Here is a 15,005-nt window from a genome sequence, read left to right on the forward strand (position 1 = left end):
AATCACAATTGTTAATAATTAAAACCGATAATCAGAAACAATAAAAAGACAATTATGTTGTTTTGGATATTCTTGTCTATTTTTGATTATCATTAATTATCTTTTAATCTTAGCAGGGGATAATGTGATTTTGTGTATTATTATAAAGTGTGTCGGTGTCTGCTCATATTATTGTACAATATACTCCTAGATTTCGCTCAAATTTTTCAAAAGAACTAAATTCATACTCAAACTGACAAAAATTTAGTTAATTAAATTTTTAAGAATTTTCACAGAACTTATAGTAGAGGTGGCAAAAATCTAAAAAGTCCCTAAGATGAGACACAAAAACCTTATTTAGTAATGGGGTTTTTATGAGCTTAAGAGCTTCAAATGATAATACAAAAAAAAAATATTATTGTAATGAACTTTTTTTATTTATAACACTGTGCGACAGTGATATTATACTTTTATGGAGACCTAGAACAACTTGTAGGTATAGTAAAACTAAGAAAAATGGTATAGGAGAAATTTCCAATACACCCCCAAAATCTCATTTTATGGCCATAAAACCGTTTTTCAGTAGGTTGATATGAACAATCACTCCTAACTTCGCCAATTTCCATCCGATTTCGAATTTGTTTTTTTTACTTCGAAAGAACAAAAACAAGTCTTTTTGCCAGTGTGTTGACAATTTTTCTGAAATGACAACTGACGAGACTGTAGACGGAAGTATTTATAATTTTTTTATTTTTTCTCTATTTTTTCAACTTTGACATAATTTTTACGATGTTATCCGATATTGAGGATTTTTTTAGTACACCACTGTTAAATTTAATTTTGCGTCGAATGAGCTATATTTGACCGTAATTGAATTAAAATTAATAGAGTTGTGGGGGTTTTAAGATTTTATTTTTTTTTACTAATTCGGTATGTAGGTATAACTTACGTCAATATATTTGTTAGTGGTGATGCTTCCACATTTATTGAATCGCCTGTATTCGAAGAATATCTTCTGTGCTTCCTCCGCAGTTTGAAGCGATGCTTTGAAGCATCCCTGCCCGGTTAGAAACTGAGTTGAGAAAAAATCGCTTCTTAGGCTTTCTTCCTAGCCAACTTCTCATGTTTCGGATGCAGCGATGTGCTTAGCGGCTCTTCCTCGTATTGTTCCAACTGTACTGCCAAGTTTCGGTACTGATTTCTCGTACTACGAAGCGTTCTGTTATATTTCCAGCTAATGGCCTCATTAGCTAATATAATATATCTACTAGATGCATTCCCCGATTGGTAGTGCTGCTTCTTCCGACACAGTTTTAAAGGTACAGCATATACGAAGCGCATAAAAAAAGTCATTGTCTTTACATCGCGAAGGTACGACGTGAACTGCGTCGCCAGATGCTAGACAGGAGTACCCCCTTTGCGATAAAGTGTTTGAAAGAATAAACTCCTGTCTGTCATAATTCCCAAATACACTACAGTTTAGTGGCATGGCCACTGTATTTTTGAGAATATCAAGATAGGCAAACTTATCTTAAAGATCCAGCGGCTACGTTGGCTGGGTCATGTCGTCCGAATGGATACAAACGCTCCGGCTCTGAAAGTATTTGATGCGATACCAGCTGGTGGTAGCAGAGGAAGAGGAAGGCCTCTTTTCGTTGGAAAGATCAGGTGGAGAAGGACTTGACTTCACTTGGTGTGTCCAACTGGCGCCGGTTAGCACGAGAAAGAAACGACTGGCGCGCTTTGTTAAACTCTGCCAAAATCGCGTAAGCGGTTATCGCGCCAATTAAGAAGAAGAAGAAACTTATCTACATTGTCATTTACATATTCTCAATTTTTCTCTAGTTCCATTCGTAGAAAATTATGCCAAAACTTAAAATTTACCCCCACCAATTTTTTGTCTGTGCTTATATTGGCATTTGCGAAAGACAAATGTGGCTTGTTTTTTTTTTTTTGTTTTGTGATGGTAGAGGTTTTTTTTTTGCTGACCCAGTTTATTTTCATTAAAGTGTATTCGCACAAGTCTGCTTGATATATTCAGGCTATAGTCTTCAAATATTTCCAGGGTTCTCGCTTGAGAGGACGTAAAGGAGTCACGCTTAGTTTTCTTAACGATGGCCCAATTAATGTTCTCCTTTTCATATGAGCAGTGACGTCCTCTTCCTATTTTCTTGCCCAATAACGATTTTAAAGGAAACAATTATATTTGCAATTATAACAAATAAGAATTTACTGAAAAAATTAGTTTTAATCATTTCAACTAATTGCTGAAATTGAACTGCGCTATTTCGCTATATACGCAATAATATGAAATTCGAGTAAAACATGGCAAAAAGAAATATTAAAAAGTTTACTGGACTTACTGTCCGATATTAGAGAAAAGTTTCATACAAATAAGTACGAGTGTCAATTAATCTTCTAAGAAATAATAGTTCGTATAGAAGACGCTATTTCTCTTGCCATAACTGTATATAAGCTTTGAAAGCTTACCCCATTTCGTTATACTAATTTTTACTCATATATGAAAGCAGCTAATGAAATTCTTTCAAATCAACAGTTCGAAGAGATCGTGACACATTCAACAAAGAACTTTTTGAGCTTCCGAACCTTCAATCGCCTTAAGCAACTCTCAACAGTATCAAAGAGAAACAATGAACATAAAACGAACAGACCGACATGTAGACTGCCAAAGAAGCAAATATGAAGCTATTGCTCTCCTTTCTGCCGTGTTTTTTTATACCCGTACGTATTAGTGCACAAGGGTTTTATTTGCAAGTGCACTAGGGAATTATGTGTAAGTCAGTGGTATTTAAAAAAAATTACAAATGACTTTAAAATTTAGAATTCAATAAATATGAGAGACCATTTCCTATGAAACCATGGCATATTTATATTGGCATCAAGAGACATGATATTGACCTAATGAAACTAGGGACGAAATACGTCCACCTTTTATACAACGGTTTCTATCCATCCTTTTGACTACCGGCAAATAACTATACTTAGGGTTGAGATATCTTAATGCAACTTAGTGCACATATCACCTTTGATGTTGGAACGGATTGTGTGTGGAATAAACGAAAGCGATTGCTAACCACGGCTACTTAATCGAACTAAACACTACATTTCAGAAGCTTTAAATGTTTTGATAGATCTAAGGCTGACAAAGCAATGGCATCCAATTTTATGTTTTCAGTGAAATATTGGAGGTACAAATACACTTAGTCTTGCTACAAGTTCGTTACAAGTTAAGTCTATTATATAATGGTCTATCGATAAGTTCGTGCGGTTTTACAACAGATGGCGTAACTTGATTATTATTCCATCGATCCACATTTCCAAACATTCATTGGAGAGCTACTGTCGTAAGGCACAAACGTCAGTATAAGTTTTTTATTTGAAGCGTAAACAACAATATTTTTACAACACTTGAAAATGTCGAATTTCGTGCCAAATAATGTGTTTTTGCGGGGAATTCTTCTTCATTATTTTAATATGAAGAAAAAAGCAGCCGAAAGTCATCGTATCTTGGTGGAAGTTTATGGTGAGCATGCTCTAGCTGAGCGGACGTGCCAGAAGTGGTTTGCACGCTTTAAAAGTGGTGATTTTGGCTTGGAAGACGAAGAACGCGAGGGTGCGCCGCCAAAGTTCATGGATACCGAATTGGAGGAATTGCTCGATCAAGATCCGGCTCAAACGCAAGAAGAGGTTGCAAAAACTTTGGGAGTTGATCAATCAACCATTTCCAAACGTTTAAAAGCCATGGGAATGATCCGAAAGGTAGGCCATTGGGTGCCGTATGAATTGAAGCCAAGAGACGTTGAACGCCGTTTTATGGCATGCGAACAACTGCTTCAACGGCACAAAAGAAAGGGTTTTTTGCATCGAATTGTGACTGGCGATGAAAAGTGGGTCCATTACGACAATCCAAAACGTCGGGCAACGTATGGATACCCTGGCCATGCTTCAACATCGACGTCGGCGCAGAATATTCATGGCCTGAAGGTTATGCTGTGTATCTGGTGGGACCAGCTGGGTGTTGTGTATTATGAGCTACTGAAACCGAATGAAACGATTACGGGGGATGTCTACCGACGACAATTGATGCGTTTGAGCCGAGCACTGCGAGAAAAACGGCCGCAATACGCCGATAGACACGACAAAGTTATTTTGCAACATGACAATGCTCGGCCACATGTTGCACAAGTGGTCAAAACATACTTAGAAACGCTCAAATGGGATGTCCTACCCCACCCGCCGTATAGTCCAGACCTTGCGCCATCCGATTACTATCTCTTCCGATCGATGCAACATGGCCTGGCTGACCAGCACTTCCGTAATTACGATGAAGTCAAAAAATGGATCGATTCGTGGATTGCGGCAAAACCGACCGAATTTTTCACAAAGGGAATCCGTGAATTGCCAGAAAGATGGGAAAAAGTAGTAGTAAGCGATGGACAATACTTTGAATATTAAATTTGTAACCATTTTACGTCAATAAAGTTTCAAATTTCGAAAAAAAACCGCACGAACTTAAACATAGTCCTATTACAATTTATGAAATTATAATACTTTTTTCAATGAAGTTAGTTTTATTTAATTATGTAAATATCAAAGAAAAAAATTTTAAATTTTCATTAGAAATGGTCACAATTTGCTTTTGCACAAGCCTTTAAATGATTAGGCAATTCAGCTATTGCAGCACGCACGGTTTTCATGCATATTGACTTGCCAAATTTCTGTGAGGTCTTCGCAAGGACATGCTCTCCAAGTCTGTGTGGGGAGATGTAACGCCTTTACAAGACACTTCCCTCTCATCCATTACGGATACGGGAACAACATTTCTTGCGCCTTTAGAAGTTTTAGCATAGATTCTTTCCTTTGGCTTATTAAAAATTCCTTCAACAGCAAACATTTTCTCATCTGTGAAAATAATATTTTCATGGCCGTTGACCGCGTGCCACCGAAGAAGCTGCTATCAAGTCAAATTCTCTTCAAGCCATGACCAAAAGATGACCAGTTGAGCGACGGAAGGCTTTCATGTGGAGATCATCTCTAATTAATGCTGACATGGATCTGCTTGATATATTAATTTCCCTGGACATGACTTTCTGCTTTCTAAGGGAATTTTTGGTAATTCTTTCTCGAACGGCTTTATGGCTTCTTTTTGGTAATTCTTTCTCGAACGGCTTTATGGCTTCTTTTTCTGTCTGTCCTCAGACATTTGGGTAAAACGGTAATTCGTGCGGTAAACAAACATTCTCAAAATATTAAGTTTTTTCAGGAATTCGTAAATATCACTTGCACTTTTACCACACTTAAGTAATGCAATCATTACAATGCGATTTTCCTTAGCTCCCCACTTTATTGTTAACAGCCGAAATTTGCCACAAAACTGAGTATAATTTATGAGTAGACAATGCATACAAACAAAAGCAAGACCAATGGAACTTTTTTCAGCGAATTTTCTCTCGCCGTATGCATTGTAAAATTTGTCACAGAATTTATGGCAATATTAAGTATAACCATGGCTATGCCGATTCGTGAAAATTATGCGCCTGGTAAAATTTGGTTGCGCTCTTACTTAGACACTTCGTTACATGTGTGTTTTTGTTATTGAAGCTGCCCGGAGACACTCAAATATAATTATTTTCATGAAGAGGTTTTAAAAAACACCAAAAAGTTAAAGTGGTGTTGACACCACCAAAAATGGCATAAATGCCATTAACATAGCGGTGTTGAATAAAATGTTTGTAAAAAGAGGAAATTGAAAAAAAAATGTGTTTTGCCTGCAGTAGCATATTCTTTCACTGTTTACTGTATCTCTGCAATCTTTCGGCGACACGTTTACATACAGGCCCTGCAGGGAAACCTACTAGTACGAAAACTGGTTCGCTTTTAGGGAATTCGGAAGCATAACTAGTGCACGTTTCTGCTCTTTCCCATGTTAACATATAATATATAATATAAATTTTACATGGTAAAGTGCCAATTATCCCCCGTTCATGCCTTTTTCCATAGTTCGAGACTAGTACTAAAATTGAACTATGAGAAGTTCGATCCGGTGTTGAACTCGGCGTGCATGTTATAAGAAGTAAAACTTTGTTCGAGCTCGTCTCGCTGCTGCTTTCACTGTAGTCGGTAGAGCAGAGTTCAATTCTTGTGTGAGGCTAGAGAATTTCGTGAGCGTCCTCACGCCGACCTCACTATCCGCGAGGTATACATGCCGCGAGACTCGTAATTACTTCGAGTCCTTTTTGCGTCAGCTGTATGGAGGATTAGGTGGAGAATCATTTCAGCAAATATATCCTTTGATATCCTTTCCGACCATGCAAAGAGGTCTATAGATTAGGAAGGGAACTATTTTTTATAAAATAAATCAAAGCAGAATTTTTTTCAGTTTTCTTAATTCTCTATTAGTAGCAGTTGCGAAATACCTAGCGTGTCCCCTTCATGGATTCAGAGTGTTTCTACAAGCTCAACTTCTTGAATAAATTTTAGTATTTGTTCTATTTTATTCAGTTCCATTTCCTTCCTTTGTTCCGCGTATGTATTAGTGTTAGGCATGCTGACAGCTCATGTTTAGCGGTTTTATCTTTCTCCCTAGAGATCTTGCTGTTTCCAATGGAGAAAATTCACAACTTAGTAAGAGGGTTATTCAATTTAAAATGCCCTTTTAGAACTCCTGTATTGAGACTAAAATTATTCTTATTCCATACAAATTTTAAAACGATTTAGGTTCAAGCAACCTATCATTGGTTTTGATTGCGATAACTAGTAAAGTTTGTCTCAGCCTGACTTTCTTTGTCTTTTCTCTACTTCCTAAATAAGAGAGAAGAAATTACCCTTTTCGAGTTTAAAAAATGGTTTTGAGCCTGTACATGAAAATCCGCCTTTACGATGCCAAAAAGTAAAAAAATAAAAATTCTTTTGATACTACTCTCTAAATTTGTTCAATGGTCAAATAAATTAGACACCAATTCTTTTGTTTTTATTTGACGCTTTGAAAACTGCCACTGAATTTTGAAGGAAAAAATGAGTTTTCCGCAAATTTTGCTTAAAATGGTTACACATAATATTAAATCGCCTATTTTAATTTTTCGCAGGAATTTCCAATGAAATGTTACCAAAATTAATATTGTAACAAAAATTTAGATAATTTTTTTTAGTGTCTTAGACAAAAAATCTTGAATTATGAAATTAGTTAATTGTTTTTTTTTTTTAATAAAGTTTTTTTTAATAAATTTGTTTTTTAAATTATAAGTGCAGTTTGAATAATATCGATCTGAAAATATTTTCCATCAAACTTACAATATTCAAAATACGCTGCAAAGAGCTATAAAAGTTATTCGATGCCTAATGCAGCCTGCAATGACATCTGATTTTTTTATAAAATGTCCTTGTGCCGCCAAAATACTCTGGGAGATTTGATATCGTCTGGCGTGGGGAGAAGGCTGTTAGAAACAACTTTTGGAATATGTTTCGAAATTCACGAAATTGCACCAGTTCTGAACCAAATTTTTTCTTAGCAACTCAAAATTTCCCTACAGCGCTTTCATATATCAGTATTTCGTGGGGATGTGAATATTCTCACTCGTACCTTAGCATGTGCGCATAAGTCCCAATATTCTTAAGAAGGAGTGTTACGCAGTTAATGTTACCCTTGTTGGCGCAAGCTGACACATATTTACCGACGAGAAACATGCACATCAACGCTTACAGCGCTCCATACAAAGAAAAAAAAACTTCACTTCCCAGTCACTCTTTTTTGGTGTTTACGTTGCTTCTCGTTGTCTCGCTTTGCTGCTGTCGACTTTATTTACCCCGCTAGCTTCGACACAACATTACCTTTTATTTTTATTTTCCTCTCTGCTACCAATACACTTCGCGACTGCTCCTCTCACTGCGACATGTGAACGTGGCACTCACCATCAGATTTCGTATTTTGATTTTATTCCTTATTTCCGTTGAGATAATTCAAAAGGAAATCGATTTCGTATCACTTTCGGATATTTCGGTTAGAACGATGAAGTTTTTTTCGACGTGGAGGCAGTATTGCTGTTGGCCGTTGGCAGGATATGTCACACTACTCAATGCTATTTTCTTGGCATCCGCTCATTTGTTGAGTTATTTGCTTACCTCTTGCATGCAATCTACGAATCTTGCCAATTTGAATCTATACGCAAAATTGCGTACATGCATACGTACACACCAATGTGTTTCTAGACGCAAAAAAAAAGAATACTATCTATGTGCGTATGTAGATGTCATATGTGCTTTTGGTACAAAATTGAAATTTATTGTCTTCAATTGACTGCACATATCCGTACAAATTCGCAAACAAAATCAAGGTACCCACCTCAACTAAACGCACACATATGTACATATGTGTACTTATATGCCCCATCATTCTTCGGGTTAAATGAAATGAAAAGATGCAGAAAGCAGCCAAAAGGAAGTCGATTTTATTCGTAAATGAAAATGACAAGGCTAAAGGATATCGATGTCTGCTTATAATGTGTAACATATTAAACTTTTGCTCCGTGACTATAAATAACAGGTCGGCGCACACAATAAACAATACGTAGTGCGTAAATTGTATACTATAGTGGATTGGGGGGAAAGGAGTGTACACGTAATACCATCATGAAAGGTTTGCTTTGTCAAGCGAACGCCCTAAAACAATATCACAGGAGCAATTGAGTCCCTGGCACAGCTGTCGCCGAAGGTCAATGTTAAATAAATAACTGTATATAAATTATTTGTATACAATTAACTGACAGTATTTTCTTGGGAAACGTATAACAACGGGATAATGGCGATGCTGGCAACAAATGGCTTTCTGTCGCATATTTTGAGGCTGTATTTGCGCATTCAATTTGAGTTACTGGAATTGTTTTTTTACTCTGCATTGGCAGAAATATACATATAAATCGGGTGTTCTTAGCTGCATGAGAACATAACTATGGCTCAGAATGGCAAACTGAAATTTGAAATTGTAGAAATCTACTTTGAAAATAATAAATCTGCTTGCGAAGTTCATAGAGCGAAGTGTTGAAAAAGGCGCCGAGATGTCGATTCGTCGTTGTTCTCAACTTTTTGGCCTTTGCCCTTCGACTACGTGGAAAATTTTATGAAAGGGTCTTAGCTTACGTGCCAATAAAATACAGCTTGTGAAGCCAAGTGACAATCGTTTGCGTAGCATATTTGCTGATTGGGCTCATTTAGATTTATTATGCAGATTTTTTGGAAAAAGTAGTCGAAAATTGAATTGATCACGTGAGCCATGTGAATTCTAAAAGTAAATGCCATGAAATTATCTACGAAAGTATAATAAAAAAAATGTATTCCAACAATATTTCTGTTTTGTATTGATATTTCAAGTTTTCGCGCTCTTACAAAAACACCCGATATATAAGTATATGAATACTTAGAAGTGCGTACATATGTATATATGCAAATACCAGACATACCCGTGTCGCGTTGCTACGGTATGCATTTTTAAATTATGGACAAATGGAATAAAGGAAATCATAAAACTGTATCACACTCTCTTTTATTAATTCGTATAGAACATTTTGAAACTCAGAGTACAGAGGTTTTTCAGACTGACCTTAATGAAATTCCTTCTTGATGTGCACATTCATACAACTCTTTAAGGGGTCACGGTGGTCTAAAATTTTCAAAAAATCGATTTTATTTTTAATATCTCGAAGTTATAGGCTTTTAAGAATATACTGCCAAACTTTTGGAAGGATATTCGAAGTATTTTCGATTCTACAGTCATTTTAGCAGGTAGAGTCAGATTTATCACACGGCCACTCTCAAAACTTTAAACTCAATTATCTCAAAACTACTTTTTTCGGCCTGGTGTTGTCAAAAAAGAAAAAAAGAACTCTCCAACCGAATTAATATGTCGTTTAGAGCGTCAATGCCTATCGCCCGTACTAGACTCATATTATTATATTATTCCAATTATTGCGTATTTTGTTATTAAAAAATTGAAAAACACCCGATTTTTAGAGTGTCAAATTTAAAACCGCGCCATTTTTTGTTTATTCTAGTAGCAGGACTTCGCTACATTCATACTGATTAATACTTTTTTTGGTTTTTGTATTTGAATTTTGGATTTTTTGAATTTTTTTGTTGTAGAAACAAATTCCTGCAAATACCCTAAATTTGCGAGCTCTAGACCACCGGGACTCCTTAACTATAAAAGAAAAATGTTTTTAAGTCACTTACTCTAAATCTCGTGATTTATAAAGGGTGGCGCAAAATTAACCATTCAACTTTTTACTAAAAAAAAAATTATTTTGAATGACGGAAATCTTTATTTTGACCCTTACGTGCTCCACTGCTTGTCTGTTGGTATGCTGCAGCTGTCTAGCTCACAAGTGTCAAATATGATTGCCGTAGGACGATATTTGCAAATATTATAAATAGAGATCGGATTTTTATGCAAATTGAATATTTTATTATGATGAGTTTCTACCTAGGTGCGAAGGTCATGTGATGTTAAACAAAAATATGCACTTGCATAAGAATCCGATGTCTAATTATAAATCTTTCCATAGTTGATTAATTTTGCGCCACCTGTTACAGCAGTCATATTAATATTTCTTATAATGTCTCTCTTTCAGTATCGCTTTGGTCTTTCTGTCCGTATGTGGCTAGGCGCCATCTTGCTGAAACTATTTGTGTGCACTGAAGGAAAGATGTTCTCTCATTATTAGCAGAAAATAATCGTTCCGCATGTGCCGATAAGTGAGAACTGGTGACGTTTTTGATGATTTTCAAAAATCTAAGATTCAATTATTCCACTCCTTGACAATGACAATGACCTTTAATAGTAGATTTTGTCCGATACGTGACCAATATTGGCAATGTTGCTTATTTACATTTCTACTTTAATGAATATATGCAACCCATTAAGTCTACTCCAAAAGATAGTGTTGACGGTCGAAATCGCTCCACATTGCAGAAATCTTTACGTAATTTATAATTGTTAGCTTAAACGCTTACGCGATTCGAATTTTGAAGTCCGATATCCTTTATCAATATTTGCATGCTCTTTGGTGCACGGACTGATACGAATTATGGTGCAAATTTGTAGCGAGGAGTTCGATATTTTAATTTGTTCTCCATGTCCTGTTGGGACGAGTCATATTTGCTAGTGAACTTGTTACCCGGAAAAGTTTAAATCTTTACTTCTCAAATATTGTAACATGAAAAAAGTCTTATTGCGAGTGGTTGCGCACGAATCATTGATCTTGAATGCGTTTCGATTGCGAATGCGCGTTGTTCACCCGAACGCAATTAAGCCGTCTCATACTCACTGATACGCTCAGCGGTTAGAGAGAAACAATACATTTAAAAACGAATTCAGCCACTGAACACCTCGTAAGTGTCAAATAAGCATCTAGGAAAACTAAATATCATACATTTATTCCACTTCTTTGTACCCAATCAACCAATGCACTGTACATATGTGTGGCGATTCGAATGGATAAGTGGCTTAAGAGTTGCCACTGCTTGGCTGAATTATTGACTCTGATCTCTAGTGCCGACTATTAATGAGATTAAAACCAGAAAATCAGTTTAAGGGGCTAGTATTGATAACAGAAATGACAACATCTTTGGTGACGCGGCACGGACTAATATGACTTTTCTGCCAAATTTGTATGCATCCGCAATGTAATGCTGTCTAAGCATCCTTAGTGTATTATTTGGTTTGGTCGCAGCACTCGAAAAATTATAAAATGTTATGGCTGGAAATTGCGCCACCCATAATAGATATAGATTTAATAAAGGGCCTAGTGACGCAATTCAGTTTATTATTCATTATTCAAGCACTAAGATTCAAACAGATATTTGTTAATCAGGTCACAGTTTATATGTTGTCTACATAATTATTAATTTCTGAAACGGCAGGTGACGTATCTTCTCTCTAATGACAAATAAGCAGTAAAAATTATTCGGATATCGACAAAACAATTATATGAAAAACCAGCTGCTACGATAATTGCATTACCTTTCTTTTATATTCAACATCTGGAAACGCAGGAGTTCATATTAATCCATATAAATTAAAGAATTGTCCACTCAATTAAGCCTTGCAATGCTCGAAAACAGCAAGCACGTATGGAAAAACTTTACTGCGATAATTGACTGCAATTTGGGAACAATAGCAAAAAAAGTTTAAAAAAGAAAAAAAAACTGCTTTCAAAAAACTCAGTCAAGAACAGCGTCGACTATACATAGTCGCACATACATAAAGACTCAGGGACAGTAAAATAGGCATGCGTAATTTTGGCCAGATTTGACTATTTTACTTTTGGTTATTTAGTGTGCATTAATTTTTTATAAAACAAAAAATAATAATTTATTACCAAACAAAGATGTAAATCGTTTTTTCGAATATTCTATAAAATTTAGGATAATTGTGATGACTGTGGAACTTGATTCCGAAATCTACAGGGTGGGCCATATAGCGTTTGCTTTTTGAACTACGTATTTTTTTGAGAATGGTAACACAAATGCCATGTCAAATGTGTTCATAATTTACTTAAAGGTTTGACATTTACGAAATGGGACGCTATACGCTTCAACAAAATTGGGAAATCATTGGAAACCTATTTCCAAAATGGTGAGTCTTCTTCTTCTTCCGCGGTTACAGTAAATGGCGAGCGTTACCGTGACATGCTCAACGAGTTTTTGTTTCCAAAAATTGAAGAGGATGACATGGACGACATTTGGTTTTAACAGGACGGTGAAACTTGTCACACTACCAAAGTTACACTCGAACTTTTGGCTACCGTTTTTGAATACCAAATAATCAGCCGAAATTCCGATATCAATTGGCCACCTCGGAGCTGTGATTTAAGCCCGTTGGACTATTTTTTGTAGGGAGCCGTTAAAAACAAATGCTACGCGAACCATCAAGAGACGATTGATGCTTTAAAACACGAAATCGAAGTTGCCATTCATAAAATTGGAGCCCAAACAATCGAAAATGTGCTTAAAAATTGGGTTGATCAAATGGCCTACTTGGTCTTTCGAACGATATTATTTTTCATTCATAAATTACAATGTTCAATCTTCAAAATAAAAAAAAAAGTTTGAAAAAATATGAATTAGTTTTTTTTTTTAGCCGATTCAAAAAGCAAATTTTACATGGCCCACCCTATATAAAAACCAGGAGCAACTTCAAATTGGAAATACATACATCAGTGCTTCTTCTACATTGGAAACTATTTATATATCTGCTCCCTTTTCTTTTCTTCAAGCACGTATGTATGGAAGAAAATGCGAAGTACCCTCACGATTTTTTTTTTAAATCAGCTAGAATTTTGGCCACTTAAAACTTGTACTCAGAATTTCTTTCTTCCAAAAACCCTGGTTAAAAAGTTTGAAAATTTGTTGAAAATTCGTCGAATATTTGTTGAAGAATGAGCTACTTTTTAAAAGCATATAAATCGTTTTTAAAAAAGCAACAGAAAAGCATTAAATTGCATTAACTGATCAAAATGTAGTGGTACCATAGTTTTTTCGCGTGCTGTATATATAGGTATGTATGTCCATGAATAAACGTGCGACCTTTCACATACATTTCGGCACTGCACTGCATTTAAGTGAATACACAAATTTGCGCATATACGCATAGACGCGTTTATGAATCTCTTTATAAGCGCATGTGTGTATGAAACCGGACGTGCATAGATGTGTGTATAAGAGCGCATGCAGTGCATACGAAAAACGCTTAAGTGCGCCTGCAAATATGCAAGCAATACGATAGACATGGAATAGATCGACGCAGGATAAGCTCGACTGAATGAAATTGTGCAAATTCGCAAATCGGAGGCACAAAAAATGTGGCATTTTCCGCAGTGAACGTGAAAAAAAGAAAATACCCAGCACGCACTCACTTGTCTGAGTACTCAACGCATAAGCTAACTGGCAACTGCGTATATAAGCATATAGTATATTTGCCTATGTGCATGTGTGTGTTTGTGTGTAGTTATGGTGAAGTAATGAAACCAACACCGTTGGTTGCAAAAAAATAGTTGCTATTGTGTGTGGCGCACTGAAAAACTATATGAGAGCTCGTGTGTACGTGTGGAGAGTGGTGTGGGCAGATTAATCCCCTAGAGCACACATGAGTGAGTCTGCTACTGCAGCTTTATTTGCACACGCTGTTAGCTGCCGCCTGACAGTTAGAAGCTGACAGCCGCATCCAATTAAATTCCACTTGTGCTGCTATTATTTTTGCCCACAATTTCTACCGGCAATGCTGCAATTGTTCTATGCACCCGCAGGATGCTGCGAGTACCTTTTACCTTGCATTACTTGCTGCATTCACTTTTCTGCCATTGTCTCTGGTTAGCTGCCTTCATTACGTTTTCCATACATTTTACGTAAATTCTTTGCGTTTTATTACTCTTTTATTCCTCTTCTTTGTTTTTTTCCCCTGTGTTTTTCATTTTTTTGTTTTGCTCTTTAGCTTTCTCACTCACCTGTAAAGTGGTTTGCCAGCGCTCTCACGAAACCACAACACCATATAAACTCTGTCATCCTTCGCTTCCGGCTCAATGTCACATGGCAACGTGGCTGTGCGGCCCAGCACCGCTTCAACAGCGACGGTTGAGACTGCAAATACAGACATACACAAGTGTGAGAAATTAGCAGGGCAGAAATTAAATAGGAGAACAGTTAAGGTATCCAGCTAAGTAGTTGTGGTTGAGGTTGAATTGGTGGGAAAAAACGTTCACATTCATTCAAGAATGAACGCGTCAGTGGTAGCATTTATGTAACCCAGTTTTTTCACTTGTTCGTGCTCGCATTTAAGGCCAGCCTCTTTGTATATTTCTTTGTAATACTTTTATAAGGATCTGACGACAATTTAATTACGCCATTGACCTTAAGAACTAAAAGTGACCAAGCCTACAATTAATTTAATGGTTACTCTTAATTGATAGTGCTTTAAACCATAAAAGGGTAAATTTTGTTGTTTTAATTTGACAATAATA

At 36.3% G+C, this 15,005-nt stretch overlaps 1 protein-coding gene across 1 annotated transcript in view; it reads right to left on the minus strand.

Moving 5' to 3' along the window:
* LOC129235883 (uncharacterized) overlaps window positions 1-14,781 on the minus strand; it is a 272,445-nt gene extending 257,664 nt beyond the window's left edge. Inside the window, exons 1-2 of the mRNA XM_054869947.1 lie at window positions 14,748-14,781; window positions 14,493-14,625 (exon numbers count right to left, since the gene is read on the minus strand). Coding sequence (XP_054725922.1) covers window positions 14,493-14,625; window positions 14,748-14,781 — 167 coding nt within the window. The remainder of the gene's footprint in view (window positions 1-14,492; window positions 14,626-14,747) is intronic.
* Between the last annotated feature and the right edge of the window lie 224 nt (window positions 14,782-15,005).

Source organism: Anastrepha obliqua, chromosome 1, assembly GCF_027943255.1.
Source record: "Anastrepha obliqua isolate idAnaObli1 chromosome 1, idAnaObli1_1.0, whole genome shotgun sequence".
In the NCBI taxonomy this organism is placed as follows: domain Eukaryota; kingdom Metazoa; phylum Arthropoda; class Insecta; order Diptera; family Tephritidae; genus Anastrepha; species Anastrepha obliqua.